The 15000-nt window shown below is 41.1% G+C and overlaps 1 protein-coding gene across 2 annotated transcripts in view; it reads right to left on the bottom strand.

Annotated features, from left to right (window-relative positions):
- adam9a (ADAM metallopeptidase domain 9a) overlaps positions 1-15000 on the bottom strand; it is a 50733-nt gene that overhangs the window by 13183 nt on the left and 22550 nt on the right. For both annotated transcript variants that reach the window (XM_029439146.1, XM_029439147.1), the window contains exons 6-13: positions 7981-8188; positions 7825-7890; positions 4319-4390; positions 3158-3327; positions 2963-3044; positions 2297-2430; positions 1277-1448; positions 438-530 (exon numbers count right to left, since the gene is read on the bottom strand). In XM_029439146.1, coding sequence (XP_029295006.1) covers positions 438-530; positions 1277-1448; positions 2297-2430; positions 2963-3044; positions 3158-3327; positions 4319-4390; positions 7825-7890; positions 7981-8188 — 997 coding nt within the window. The remainder of the gene's footprint in view (positions 1-437; positions 531-1276; positions 1449-2296; positions 2431-2962; positions 3045-3157; positions 3328-4318; positions 4391-7824; positions 7891-7980; positions 8189-15000) is intronic.

Here is a 15000-nt window from a genome sequence, read left to right as displayed (position 1 = left end):
CCACCATATTAATTACCGAGGAATCACACTGACTAAAACAGCAGGGCACACACACACACACACACACACACACACACACATCATGGGGGATAGTTACAGATGATTTGGGGTCAAATTGTGTTAACAACACTAAAAGTTGCGTCTGCGTTAAGGCAACATATACAGCAATGGTGGGCAAATAGTGGCCTGTGACCTCCAGCAACAATTGTTGGCCGCCTGATGAAAGCTGAAGTTTTCCCTTTTATTGTTTACATCAAAACATTAACATGAATGTTTGTTTGTTGTAGTTGGAGAGTCTGCTGTGCAGGAGTTATATCCCGTAACATTTTCAATACATTTCTATTAATCACAAGTGATTTGCATTTCTGAGTGGAGAATATTTTACCAACTGAGTGCCAACAATTAGTCTGTTCCATCTGTCCGCTGGTTGTGTGTACCTGACAGTTGTAGCAGCACTCTCCATAAGCACACTGAGCTCCAGACTTCAGTTTACAGGTCTGATACTCACAGCAGGGGTCCTCCTCACACTCCTGTAACACACACACACACACACACACACACACACACACACACACACACACATATATATAGTTACAGATGATTTGGGGTCAAATTTGCAGAATATTGCTATTTTAATATGAATAGCACAACACCAGGTTGCGAACAGAAGAAAAAAAAGCCCCCTGATGACCATTAAGTTAATTTTTTTACATTTAGTTTATGCACTTTTACAAAATGCTTAAAAAAAATAAAAAAAACTCTGATACGAGAAAAAATTGCATTGCTTCACTTTGCAAGGTTGGTTCATCAACCTCATCACAATACAGACGCCACCGCTCGCCGTGTTTTAAGCCCGCTGTGGATGACTCAAATTATACTTTGAAATGTGATTTAGAAATAAGGAACTTCTCCTCCTCACTGACGTGTGCGTGAGGCATTCCCTGTTTCCATGTGAGTCTGTGGTGTGATGAGGCTGGTCCAAAGTGAAGCCATTTAGTTTCATGACAAAACCCAGCAAGTATTTTTTTCTTGCAAATGTATGACTTTATATTCTCAGTGAATATTCACGGTTTCTTTCACAGACATTTGTGAGGTTTCTTTGGGGGGGAATTTACAAGTGTTTCTCAGAATCTTACCCCCCTCACCCAGCAGCAAATTATAATATTCTAAACCTACAATGGCCATAATGCGCCCCTTGTATTCATGATTATGTTACATGTGAAATGTTTTACATGTGTGGGACTGTTAAAGTGTTAATATAAAATAACCAACAGACCTTCTGGGACCCACAATCGCACTCCTCTCCCATGTCCACCAGTCTGTTTCCACAAAAGGGGGCACTGTAGGCCTCGTCAGGCCGGGGAACGTTTAGGAGACAAGTTCCCCCCGTCAACAAGATCATCTTCTCAAAGTCAACAGCACTACAGCTGCTGAAGTTTCTGGATCCTCTGCAGTGAGGAGGAGGAGGAGGAGGAAGAGAGAGGAGGAGAAGAAGGAGGAAGAGAGAGGAGGAGGAGGAGGAGGAGGAGGAGGAGGAGGAGGAAGAGAGAGGAGAAGGAGGAAGTAAGAGGTGAGGAGGAGGAAGAGGGGGAGGAGGAGGAAGAGAGAGAAGAAGGAGGAGGAGGAAGAAAAGAGGAGGAGGAAGAGAGAGAGAGGAGGAGAAGGAGGAGGAAGAGAGAGGAGGAGGAAGAAAGAGGAGAGGAGGAAGAGGGAGGAGAGGAGGAGGAGAGGAGGAGGAAGAGGAGGGGAAGGAGGAAGAGGGAGGAGAGGAGGAAGAGGAGGAAGAAAAAGGAGAAGGAGGAGGAGTAAGAGGGAGGAGAGGGGGAGGAAGAGGAAGAGGAGGGGGAGAAGGAGGAGGAGGAGAGAGGAGAGGAGGAGGAAGAGGAGGGGGAGGAGGAGGGAGGAGAGGAGGAAGAGGAGGAAGAAAAAGGAGGAGGAGGAGGAGGAGGAAGAGGAGGAATGGTTCTTTAATATCTGAACATACCTGAAAGAGGATCTTTTATATATATATATATTTGTTTTTGCTAATCTGTTATTGACCAAAAAGGATTGTTCAGGCTCCAATGAAAGAACCCGAATCCCGAAACCCATGTAAGCCCCGACTGTAGGACATACATCAAGCAGCACTGAGCTCATACAGTAACATGGGAGGTGCAAGTAGAAAACGAGAGAAATGACTAAAAAAAATAACACAACGCAGCCGTGTGTTGAGTGTGTGTGTGTGTGTGTGTGTGTGTGTGTGTGTGTGTGTGTGTGTGTGTGTGTGTGTGTGTGTGTGTGTGTGTGTGTATCTTACGTGGCTCCAGAGTTCATGATGCAGGCAGAACCGGGGCAGGTACAGGAGCGCCCGTCGTCGTGGTTCATCCCCAGGTTGTGACCAAGTTCATGAGCCACGATGGAGGCGAACGAGGGAACGTTGTTATTGATGAACTGGAGAGAGAAAGACAGGTAGAAAAGGAGACAGACAGACAGACAGACAGGCAGGCAGGCAGACAGACAGACAGACAGGCAGGCAGACAGACAGACAGACAGACAGACAGACAGAGAGTAAAATCTGTTTAGTGGTCCCTGTTAATCCTCCTCAGTCTGTAAAATCTGGCTTGTAATGTTGAGTAATGTAATAGCCTTAGTTTTTAAGCACTAATCATTGTTTTTTACATTAGTTTTATACCTGGTGTTTATTTTATTTTACTGATTTTAATGTATTGAATTTTAGCATTTAATTTTTGTAATTGTTTGTTTTGTCATGAAAAGCACTTTGTGCTGCATGTTGGTATGAAAGGTGTTATGTAAATAAATAGGTTACGTTTAATGCAAACATAAAAAAACATTACCTTTCTGAAAGTGGCCCCTGGAGTTTACATTTACCAACATTTCTATATGATTTGAATGCAGCTTTAGGTTGTGAAGAGACAGACAGGTGAGTCAGCTAATAAGAAGAGAGCAGTAAGTATCAGCGTACCGCGTTGATCCCGCCCCCGTGGCTCCTGGAACAGACGGTGGAGACGAAGGCCATTCCTGCCGTTCCCCCGAAATTCTTCTTCCTGCAACAACATTGTCATCATCTTCACCATCATCATCAATATCATGAATTTGGACACGTGTATATATACACACACATGTATATATACACACATGTGTGTGAGTGTGAACTAACAAGATGAGTTGTGCTGAGTCATGTCGGCGGCGGGGGACCAGATCCTTCTCTCTCCACTGAGTGAAGCGACTCAGCACCTCTCCGGCTGCTCCCTCCGTGCTGATCAGGTTCTGCTGAGTCCAGATCTCCAGACCAACCAGGACCACCCGAATGTTCAGCTGTTTGTAGATCTGAACACACACACACATACACACACACACACACACACACACACACACACACACACACACACACACACACACACACACACACACACACACACACACACACACACACACACACACACACACACACACACACACACACACACACACACACACTAAGGTGTGAGGTCCTTGTACTTAACTTGAATATTTTCTTGTCATGCCACTTTCTACTTTTATTCCACTACATTTATGTGACAGCTTTACATACTAAAAGATAGCTTTATAAAATCTGATGATTTGTTATAAATTAAACTCCCCGACAGTTTATAAAAGTACAGCTGAAACGATTAGTCCATGAATCAATTAGTCGGTTGAAAATTAATCAAGAATTATTTTAATGATTTGACATCATTTTTCATGTAAAACATTTCATGGTTCCAGATGTGCTGCTTTTCCTTTTACTAATGTTAATAATGTTAATGTTTTAGTAATAATGTTGAGGTTTGGACTGAACAAACTCTGTGAATGCGTCACTTTGGGCTCTGGGTCATTTTTCACATTTTTTACAAACCAAACAATCAATCGATTAATGTATAAAATAATTATCAGATTAATCCATAATGAAAATAATCATTAGTTATTGTACAAAATGAGCTCCACCTCATCCAATAACAACAGTAAACATTAATGCATCAGTAATAATAATTATATAATATATAATAATATACTTTTAAACTATTACTGAAACCACATTTTCAATGCAGGACTTTTCCTTGTAATAGAGTATTTCTACAGTGTGGTACTAGTACTTTTACTCAAGTAAAGGATCTGAGTACTTCCTCCATCACTGATGCTTTTTAAGTTAAATCATCTTAGTTCAGATGACTACTTAGAAAGAAAACATATTTTACAAATGGACACAATTGACTACAATAATACTTCTGCAACTATGTGTGTGTGTGCGTGTGTGTGCGTGTGCGTGTGCGTGTGTGTGTGTGTGTGTGTGTGTACTCACGCTGTCTATAAAGTTGGCCAGATGAACCATCTCGTCCCTCACTGCTGTCTCGTTCTTGTTCATATAATTATACTGAAGAAAGAAAGAAAGGGATTTCACAACCCTGGCTGTAATGCCATACGTGTGGGAGTGGCCCAGCGGTTCCCCTACACTGCAGGTAAACAGGCCAACATCAAAGTGCAATTTGCAACGACATAAGCTTTCCAAAATGTTATCGTGTGGATGACTGTACTCTTTCTGCACTAAGGGCACCACATGGTGCACAGCAGTGTAGCAAGAAGACTTGAAGCTGGAGCTGTGCATGATGGTTGGCTACTTAGAGAAACAACGTGCACATCCACTGACTTTTAACGCATTTGTTTGTGTTATACTTTCATTGATCCAACCATTTATTGCTTAACAAACTTAAAATTCCTGCACACGACAGCACGACTTTGTAAGGGCATGTTTTGTATTGTACCACATGGCGTAGCCGTAGAGCAGGGGTGTCAAAGTCAAATGGACGGAGGGCCAAATAAAAAATTTAGCTACAAGCCGAGGGCCGGACTGTTCGAATGTTCATTGAAAAAATTTTAAATGACGCATATAGTCTAGTGAACCTAATTGAACCTACTGAAAACCTAACAAATATATTCCAATATGATCAGATAAATAAAGCAATATTTTCTTATGGCTCTGTCAGTAATCTTTAATTTTCAACAGACACAAAAGACAAATTTCCTTTATATAAAAATCCCCATAACATGAACATTAAATGAAAGAAACCGGTATTCAAGGCACCATCAGTAGCCTATATTTTCTATTTTAGCAAAAGTGGGCTAAATTTACTTCAAAGAAAAAAACAATAATAGCAATTTTCTATCATCCACTCAACTGAAATATTTTTAAAATATAATTGGATTGAAATACAATAAAATAAAGTGCAAAAATCTATTAATCAAAAACAACACTTTGTTTAAGGAGAAGTAACATGCAGTGAAAACAAATATTAAACTTTAACTTTTAAACTTGAACTGAGTAAAAACTCTAAATATGTGATTGCACAGTAATGTTCACTTGTTTGAGGTTGAGGGTGATACTTGGTGGTGTCCCATCTTTTCCACAAGTTCATCAATGTTCGGGGTAAGGCTCTGAGCTGAGGAAATCCTCAGAATTGAGTGGAGGTGTTCAGCAGTAAGTCGACTTCTGTGTGATGTTTTGTTCAGGTTCATCAAAGAAAACAGTTGTTCACACAGGTATGTGCTGCCAAACATAGACAACGTTTGAGCAGCCTGGATGCGCAGCTGGGGCATTGTGTCGGGGAGGAAACGGGCGAACTCCGCAGCACCCACTGCCGCATATTTTGCCCTCAGTGCATCATTGCATTGGAGGTCAATCAACTCCATTTGGAGGTTTGGTGGTGAGCTTTCCACGTCAACAGCAAATGGGTTACCGAGCAGTTCCAACCTGCTTTTTTGTGCTTCAAAGTCAGCAAATCGGCGTCGAAAGTCAGCGGCAAGCATACCTATTTTATCAGCCAACTGTGCGCTCATATTCTTGTTTTTGTCCGCGTGTTTCGTTTCATAATGTCGTCTCAGATTATACTCTTTCAGTACCGCCACACTTTCTCCACACAGAAGACACACAGGTTTTCCAGCTACCTCCGTGAACATATACTCCGACTCCCACCTTGTTTGAAACCCCCGGTTCTCAGTGTCCACCTTCCGTTTTGCCATTTTTGATGGGTATCTGAAAGTTAATTTTACTGTGATGCTGACGACTGCTGTGCCAATAAATATTGAAATGAAGCAGCCTACTGCTCGGTGCGTCACCGTTGCATTGTGGGAAATGTAGTATTGGTGCGTGTAAAAGATCTGCGGGCTGCGGGCCGGTTCTAATAATAAATCAAGATCATCCCAGGGGCCGTAAAAAACCTTCTCGCGGGCCGGATGTGGCCCGCGGGCCTTGACTCTGACATATGTGCCGTAGAGGAATGAACTCCCCCGCCTTTAACTGGCCCGATGACCTGGACCCTTACCCACCAGACTATCAGCCAAATGCTGCTGCTGTGCAAACTGCGTGTGAATGTGATGTCATGCCATGGTAGATCATTTTAATTTACAGAGTGGAGCAAATTTCAGAGAGAGTGGGGACCGTGTCCTCGTGCCCCCACCAGTGGCACTTATATGCACTTTTTGACATTAACTTTGAGGTAAGACCACGTCTTCTTCACCTGCACCTGCGGCATGGTTCGGCTCTCAGAACTGAACATGTTGCCTCCTTTTGGCTGTAATGCCAGGGCTAAAGCTACCATCAACCTCCCACAGAAGGGTTTCAATCTCACAGTCTGAGAAATATGCGCTCTGACTACGCTATTCTTGCCCAGACATAGCCTACATTGGAAATATGCCAGGTTTTATAAATCAGAATATTTTTGGTCGTACATACATTTCCTCACTTGCACGTAAACCAATATTTAGTGTGGATTCTCTGCAGAGTTTTATAAATGAGGTTTACCTAAAATGTCGGACTGTTCATTTAAAGCAGTGGTTCTCAACCTTTTATGGGCCAGCGCCAGCCTATCCATTATCCAGGTCCCTTACCCCCCCCATCAAATAAAATGTAGGCTAATTGTCTCCCCTGAATTCTAATGTTGATTATTATTCTTAGTATTTATAATTTATATTACATTTCATATTTCAATTCTTATAATAATTATTATCTTATCTTATTATTAGGCGGCTATATTATGTTATTATAAAAACTCAAATTCTCTGAGATTGAAGTTACATAATAACATTTCTAAATAATAATAAATATTATATTATTAAACAAATGTTTTGTTGTTTTTACCTTCAATTGCCCTGATACACCATGTACCCAGGGAGCAAACAAAGACATTTTATTAAGGAGTGTTAAACAAATGCAACGGTAAGAAGGTTCAAAATTTAATCTGTGTCACAGACTGCAGCCAATCAGACATTCAAACTGTAACCGGTGTTAAACACAGCAGCCTCAGAACTGTGAAACAATTTGCACTCTTAAGTGTTCCAACAATAAACAAGCACAAAGGAAAAACTCTGAGGCGGTTCCTCCTGAAATTCAGTTTTTTATAGCTGTAATATAGCGCCAAATCACAAGTCACTTTTCACATTGAACAGGTGCTCTTTTATTAAATAAACTAAATGCTTATGTTATTTATCAAATTTATGTGCACGTTTCCGTGTTTACTGCGTTTCTTTGCGCATTCACATTCTCTCCGTTTCGCAAAGACCTTCAGTCAGAGACAGAGCGGAGGAAAGGAGAGAACTACAAAGTGCCGCTCGTGTTGTGTTCAAGGACCCTGACCTTGGCCAGGAAAAGTCAGCGGCCAGTTTTATTCTATATCTGACTAGATTTTTTGTGTGCGTTTATGAATTACCCTGCCACCCCCGCTGAGAACCCCTGATTTAAAGCATAAGCAGATGTAGTAAACTCTGTGTGTGTGTGTGTGTGTGTGTGTGTGTGTAAGAGAGTGTGCGTGTTACCCTGTCGTTATCAACCACCAGCAGCAGCTCCACGTAGCGAGTTCGATGGAGAACAGCTCGCTTCATCTGCAACAAACAGAAAGAAGTTACTCAATATGCACAAATGAATTATTAAAGTTTGTGTGTGTGTGTGTTTGTGTGTGTGTTTGTACCCACCCTGCTGTGACGTCTGTGGTAGATTTCCTCTGATTTGTACTGAGCGTGCTCCGTGGCGTTGTTGTCATGGTCACGCTCATCATAGTGTGGCGTGCCACACCCCCGGGGCTGTGATGTCACATCCTGCAGGCGGTACACCAGGTGCTGGTTGGGGGCGGAGTCTGAAGGCTCGATGCCGTAACTGTCGTCTGTGAGATGCAATACTCCTCTGAAGAAAAGCACAGGAAAAGATAATATTCATTTTTTGTGAGACATCACACCCAGACCATAAATACAAATGGAGACACTGCAACTTAAGAAACAGGATAAAAAACATATTCATGCTTCATGTTTGGAGTCTTTGATGATTAAATAAATATATTTTTCATAAAAACTGATTATCTGTGTGACTGAGGCGAAGGATAAATCATTTGGGTGAACTGGCCCTTTAAGGTTCAGCTAAAACCTTGAGTGGTGTTACATAGAGACTAATGAAACGTGTGTGTGTGTGTGTGTGTGTGTGCGCGTGTGCGTGTGCGTGTTGTACAATGATACGTAAAGTCAAACTGTTAATTAAGCCAGAGTATGTGTGTGTGGTCCACCATATTAATTACCGAGGAATCACACTGACTAAAACAGCAGGGCACACACACACACACACACACACACACACACACACACACACACACACACACACAGCCATCTGTGAGGAGAATATTAATAGGAAACTTTGTCCTTGAGAGGGTACACTGTACAGTGTATATAAAGTCTGCCTGTGTAGAAGTGTGTGTGTGTGAGAGTTCTTTTTAAATAATACTTTGTGAGCAGTTTCTTGAAACACAAAATCTATGAACCAATGAAATATCGAGACCCATCAATAAAGTTGGAATTGATTTTCAGAATAGACACACACACACAAATCTATTTATATTTATCCTGTATGTATTATGTGTATATACTGTACATACACATGCGGTTGTATGGATGAATGAAGTAAAACATTTTTAAAATATTAAAATAAAGAATAAATAAATAAAATAAGAGGTATATACAACTAGTATAACAGTAGAAACTTTACAATAACTATACAAGAATGGACTATACAAGAGCAATTAAAGAGGTAAAGTGAGTCTAGATATGTAAACAGCGTAAACCAGAATATTATATAATTTGATTAAAAGTGCAAAGTGTAGTTCTGAGCCACCTGCTCTAAAGAAATAGTAAACAGTATTTCACCTGTAAACTGGCTCCATACAATCTAACTTCATCAATCATCAAAACCATCAGTTATTAAAAAACTAGAGTATGTTAACCTGTTCATATTTTAGTTGGAGTAGTTTGTCATTTTTACAGTATTCTAATGTATTCTTTATATTGTGTCTCGTATTCTACAGCTGCAGTGCCCTCCAGAATTATTGGAACACCTTTAGTAAAAATTTGCAAAACAGGCTGTAAAATGTCTTTTATTGTTTATCGTCTTGGCCTTTCACTCAAAATATTCATACAAATCGAAGTAAAATTATTGAAAGAATTTTTTTTTTTTTACTTTAAATAAATATCTTTCTCCAAAACATGTGTGTCACAATTATTGGCACCCCTTCATTTAATATTTTGTGCAGCCTCCTTTTGCCAGGATTACAGCTCTGAGTCTTCTCCTGTGATGCCTGATGAGATTGGTGAACACATGGCACGGGATCTGTATGAGGTGCTTTTCTGTATGGCTATCTTTCTGTCTACGCCAAACCCACCTTTGACGTTTGTTGCCAAAAAGCTCTATTTTGGTCTCATCTGACCATATAACCCTATCCCATTCAAAGTCCCAGTAACGTTTGGCAAACTGTAGGCGCTTTAGTTTGTTGTTATTTGACAGCAATGGCTTTTTTCTGGCAACCATCCCAAACAACTTGTGGTGATGTAGGCGGCGTCTGATGGTCGTTTTGGAGACTTTCTGACCCCAAGACTCAACTAACCTCAGCAATTCTCCAGTTGTGATCCTTGGAGATTCTTATGCCAGTGGAACCATCCTCCTCACGGTATGTGGCGTCAATGTACACACACGTCCCCTTCCAGGCTGATTCTTAACATCTCCTGTTGCTTTAAACTTCTTAATTATTGCCCTGTAGTGGAAATGGGCATTTTCAACTGTTTCAAGATTTTCTTATATCCATTTCCTAATTTGTGCAGCTCAACAACTTTTTGCAGATCATCACCGTGTTCTCGGGTCTTTCCCATAGTGAAGAATGACAAAGAGAATTTTGGCATGTGTCACCTCATATTAATACCCCAGTGAAACAGGAAGTCATGGTTGACCACTTAAGAGTTCCTAATCAAACAGGCGAACCTAAAGATGTAAGATATGACTGGAAATATACTTCAGTTAGATTTTTATCATAGGATTTTCTAGGGGTGCCAATAATTGTGGCAGAGATGTTTAGCATTAAAATATTTATTCAAAGTCAACATTTATTTTTTCTTTCAATAATTTTACTTCAGTGAAAAGGTAAGATTTTTGTGAATATTTTGAATGAAAGGCCAAGACGATAAACAATACAATACATTTTACAGCCTGTTTTGCTCATTTTTACTAAAGGGGTGCCAATAATTCTGGAGGGCACTGTATATATATATACGTATATATACAGTGGGTTCAGAAAGTATTCAGACCCCCTTAAATCTTTACACATTTTGGTACGCTATAGCGTTATGCTAAAATTGTTAAATACATTTTTTCCCTCATCAATCTACACTCGATACCCCATAATGACAAAGCGATAACGGAATTTTAGAAATTTTTGCAAATGTATTAAAGATAAGAAACTGAAATTTCACATTGACATAAGTATTCATACCCTTTACTCCAGGGGTCGGGAACCTATGGCTCTTTCGATGACACAATATGGCTCGCAGAAAATTTTGAGCTGACATTTTTTAACATGATTAACAAGTAATAAATAATTATACTGTGACATTTTAAAGTAAAACATTTAGCAGCAGATTTTTTTTTTTTGTTCTCCCCTCTCCTTTCCTCCGCTCTGTCTTTGACTGTAAGTGTGTGAGTGCATGTCTCGGGGGCGGAGCCTTGCCCTTCGAGGAGAAACTGCGCAAAGCAAGCAGTAGAGCAGGGGTGTCAAACTCAATCACAGAGAGGGCCAAAATTAAAAACTGGGACTACGTCGAGGGTCAAACACGGTCAATATTTATTGAACAGGATAGACACATTGGAGTAAGTGCAAATAGATATGGAACATATTTAGGTAGGCTACATTCTCCTAGTATGCATATGTGTCAGAGCTAGATGTTTGGAATATTTTCTTAGCTGCCAGTTTAATGTTTGGGGTTCTGTGGAAACCCTCAGTGAGTGAAGGTGTGCATCAGTGAGATGACTCCTGTGTGGGTTTTTGTTCATCTTCATCACAGAGAAAAGCTGCTCACACAGGTGTGTGCTTCTAAACATGCAGAGCATCTGAGCGGCATGAAGGCGGGTTGAGGCATCGTTTCGGGGAAGAAGCTTGGAAACTGTGCAGCGCCCACAGAGTCATACTTTGCCTTGAGTGTGTCATTACACTGGAGGTCAATCAGCTCCATTTGGATGTTCCATTTGTACTGTTTCCATGTCAACTGCAAACGGATTGCTGAGCAGTTAATTTCTGAGCTGCAAAGTCGACAAATGCGCTCAGTTTATCAGCAGAATGCGCAGTCTGGAACACAGCGGTGGAGATGGTTTGTCAGTGTTTGGAAACACGTAGTGACCAAAGTTTCCTTCTGCATCCGAGTCTCCCACAGGCAGCTTGGCATCATACATGTCCGTGATCACACAGCCCTGAAGCTGGAGGTTGGAGGTTGGAGCTTGGTTATGTCGCACAAAAAGGCCAGCTCACATCGACATTTTTCGTCGTAGAGATCTGTGGTGTCTTTCCCTTTGCTTTCCAAAAGCTGACATATTTCCTCACGCAACTCGAAAAATCTATTCAGCCCTTTCCCTCGACTCAGCCATCGCCCCGCCATGTTCAGAAAAGACTTACATTGACTCTTATAAAGTTTCCTGTCTGTGTTACGGTGCTTAATACATGTTCCATCTCCAGAGCTTTACAACACAGCGCTTCCTGGTGTATGATGCAGTGATACACCGTCAGCTCACCTGCACAGGTCTCCCGCTGCATCTTCTCCCGCATCCTGCCCACTAATACGCTCTTTTCACCGCATCGTAGACTCTCCATCTGTCGTCAGTCCCGTCAGTTTGTCCCGGTTTCATTTCTCACACATTTAGATACTTCCTCAAATATGTATTTTCCCGTGGTTGTGCCATGCATTGAATTACCAAAATGTAATGATTGACGTATGATATTTTCTCACGGGCCGGATATAATTGCGTCGAGTTTGACACCTGTGCAGTAACCACCGAAACGTACACATAAATGAGATAAATAAGGTGAAAAAAGTGTTTAGTTTATTTAATAAAAGAGCACCTGTTCGATGAAACACTGATAACACTTTTAGTACTCGGAGACGTGTTATACTTTTGTTATACACGCATAAAGTTGCATTCAATTTTATTAAATATATGGCTCTCAAGGAAATACATAAATAAATATTTGGCTTTTATGGCTCTCCCAGCCAAAAAGGTTCCCGACCCCTGCTTTATTCAGTACTTAATTGAAGCACCTTTTGTAGCAATAACAGCCTCAAGTCTTCTTGGGTACGATGCAACATCTGGATTTGGGGATTTTCTTCCATTCTTCTCTGCAGATCCTCTCATGGTTGGATGGTTGGATGGGGACCGCTGATGGACGGCCATTTTCAGGTCTCTCCAAAGATGTTCAGTTGAGTTCAAGTCACTGAAAAAAGAAAACACAGTATGATGCTGCCACCACCATGCTTCACTGTTGGGATGGTATTGCACAGGTGATGAGCATGGATGGTTTCCTCCAGACGTGACCTTTAGAATTGAGGCCAAAGGTTCAATCTTGGTTTCATCAGACCAGAGAATTTTGTGTGTCACAGTCTGAGTCCTCCAAGCGGCTTTCATGCGTTTTGCACTGAGGAGTGGCTTCCGTCTGGCCACTCTGCCATACAGCCCAGATCCATGGAGTTCTGCAGTGATGGTTGTCCTTCTGGAAGGTTCTCCCATCTCCACAGAGGATCTCTGGAGCTCGGTCAGAGTGACCATCGGGTTCTTGGTCACCTCTCTTACCAAGGCCCTTCTCCCCGATTGCTCAGTTTGGCCGGTTGGCCAGTCCTATGAAGAGTCCTGGTGGTTCCAAACTTCTTCCATGTCAGAATGATGGAGGCCACTGTGTTCTTGGGAACCTTTAATGCAGCAGACATTGGTTTGTATTCTTCCCCAGCTCTGTGCTTCGACACAATCCTGTCTCTGAGCTCCACAGGCTTCCTTTGACCTCATGGTTTGGCTCTTGCTCAACATTACACTGTGAACTGTGGGAGCTTATATAGACAAGTTTGTGTCTTTCCAAATCATGTCCAATCAATGTAATGCACCATAGGTGGACTCCAAACAAGGTGTAGGAACATCTCAACCATGATCAATAGAGATTGGATGCTCCTGAGTGAGCTTCATTTAAAGTGTCACAGCAAAGGGGCTGAATACTTATGTACATGTGATATTTTATGTTTATACTTTTAATAAATTTGCAAACATTTCTAAAATTCTGTTATCACTTTGTCATTATGGGATATCGAGTGTAGATTGATGAGGGAAAACATTAATTTAAACAATTTTAGCATAACGCTGTAACATACCAAAACTTTCTGAACCCACTGTGTGTGTGTGTGTGTGTGTGTGTGTGTGTGTGTGTATATATATATATATATATATATATATATATATATATATCTTCTAGCGTTGATATATTCACTGTGTAATTTTTACTCCTGTTTAAGTCTGTCTGTCTGTCTGTCTGTCTGTCTGTCAGTTAATTAGAGCAGACTGCTGAAACTCTGAGAGTCTAAATATCTCTGCTGTCTTATAATCTTCACGTGCGGTTTAGATATCTGTGCTTACTGTGGTACTGGGGCTGTACGCTCCGTGTAACATTACGTTTTGATAGTTTGTATGTTGGCTTGTTTGTTTGTTCCGTTATAGTACTGCTTCCTGAGAGGGGAGCTTGCTGCAGTCGGAGTCACAGCGGGCTGACGGAGCTAACCTAACCCATGTAACTGCAGCAACAGAAGGTTTGATGGTCCGGCAGGGAGTCGGCTAAATTTGTACTATCTGCTGACTGCTAACAGAAGATATGTCTGTCTCCCAGCCGCAGTACACTCTACTCCCAGTGGAGCAGCCTCCTGTGGAGAGTGAGGACTAGGCGATGGTGCGAGTCCATTTTAGTATCTGCCACTTTGGATTTAATCAAAACAAACTATCAAAGTGTGCAGAGATCATGGCTGTAATGTTGACCCTGAGTCTGCTGAGTCAGGCAGCTGTTCTTCTTCTCTCTGAGGACAGACTGCAGCTACAGTGACTCACTATCGCCTCTAGAGGAACAAGTGGTATTACAGGCTGGACAGAGCGCAGCTAGCTGTTAGCATGCTAGCTTCAGTAGATATCTCTGCAACACAGAGACGTGTTTGACATAACGTCAACACTGTTACCTCTTCACACTCTGTTGATAATGTCAGTTCATTGTTTTAATGCTTAACGATTAAATTCTGGTAGATCTTACACATTGAACCTTTAAGTAAATAATTAAGGATATTTCTACTCCAATAAATCTCAGAGGGAAACTTTTTAATCCCACTACATTTATCTGGCAGCTTCTGATTAATAAAACAATATATATATACACACATATTTACCAAACAAAATATGATGTATTGTTATAGGTTAAACTATCAAGCAGTATATAAAGTAATTAAAATAAGCTCCACCTTTACCAGCTGCAACATTAAAACGATGAACATATATAATATGTTTTCAATGCAAGACTTATACTTGTAGCATTTGTAGCATAGTATTTGTAGCATAGTTTCTACTCTGTGGTTGAGTACTTCTTCCACCATCGGCTTTTCATATGTTTTGTGTGTGTG

The sequence above is a fragment of the Cottoperca gobio genome, chromosome 9 (genome assembly GCF_900634415.1).
Source record: "Cottoperca gobio chromosome 9, fCotGob3.1, whole genome shotgun sequence".
NCBI classification, from domain to species: Eukaryota; Metazoa; Chordata; class Actinopteri; order Perciformes; family Bovichtidae; genus Cottoperca; species Cottoperca gobio.
This window is presented reverse-complemented; position numbering and strand designations above follow the sequence as displayed.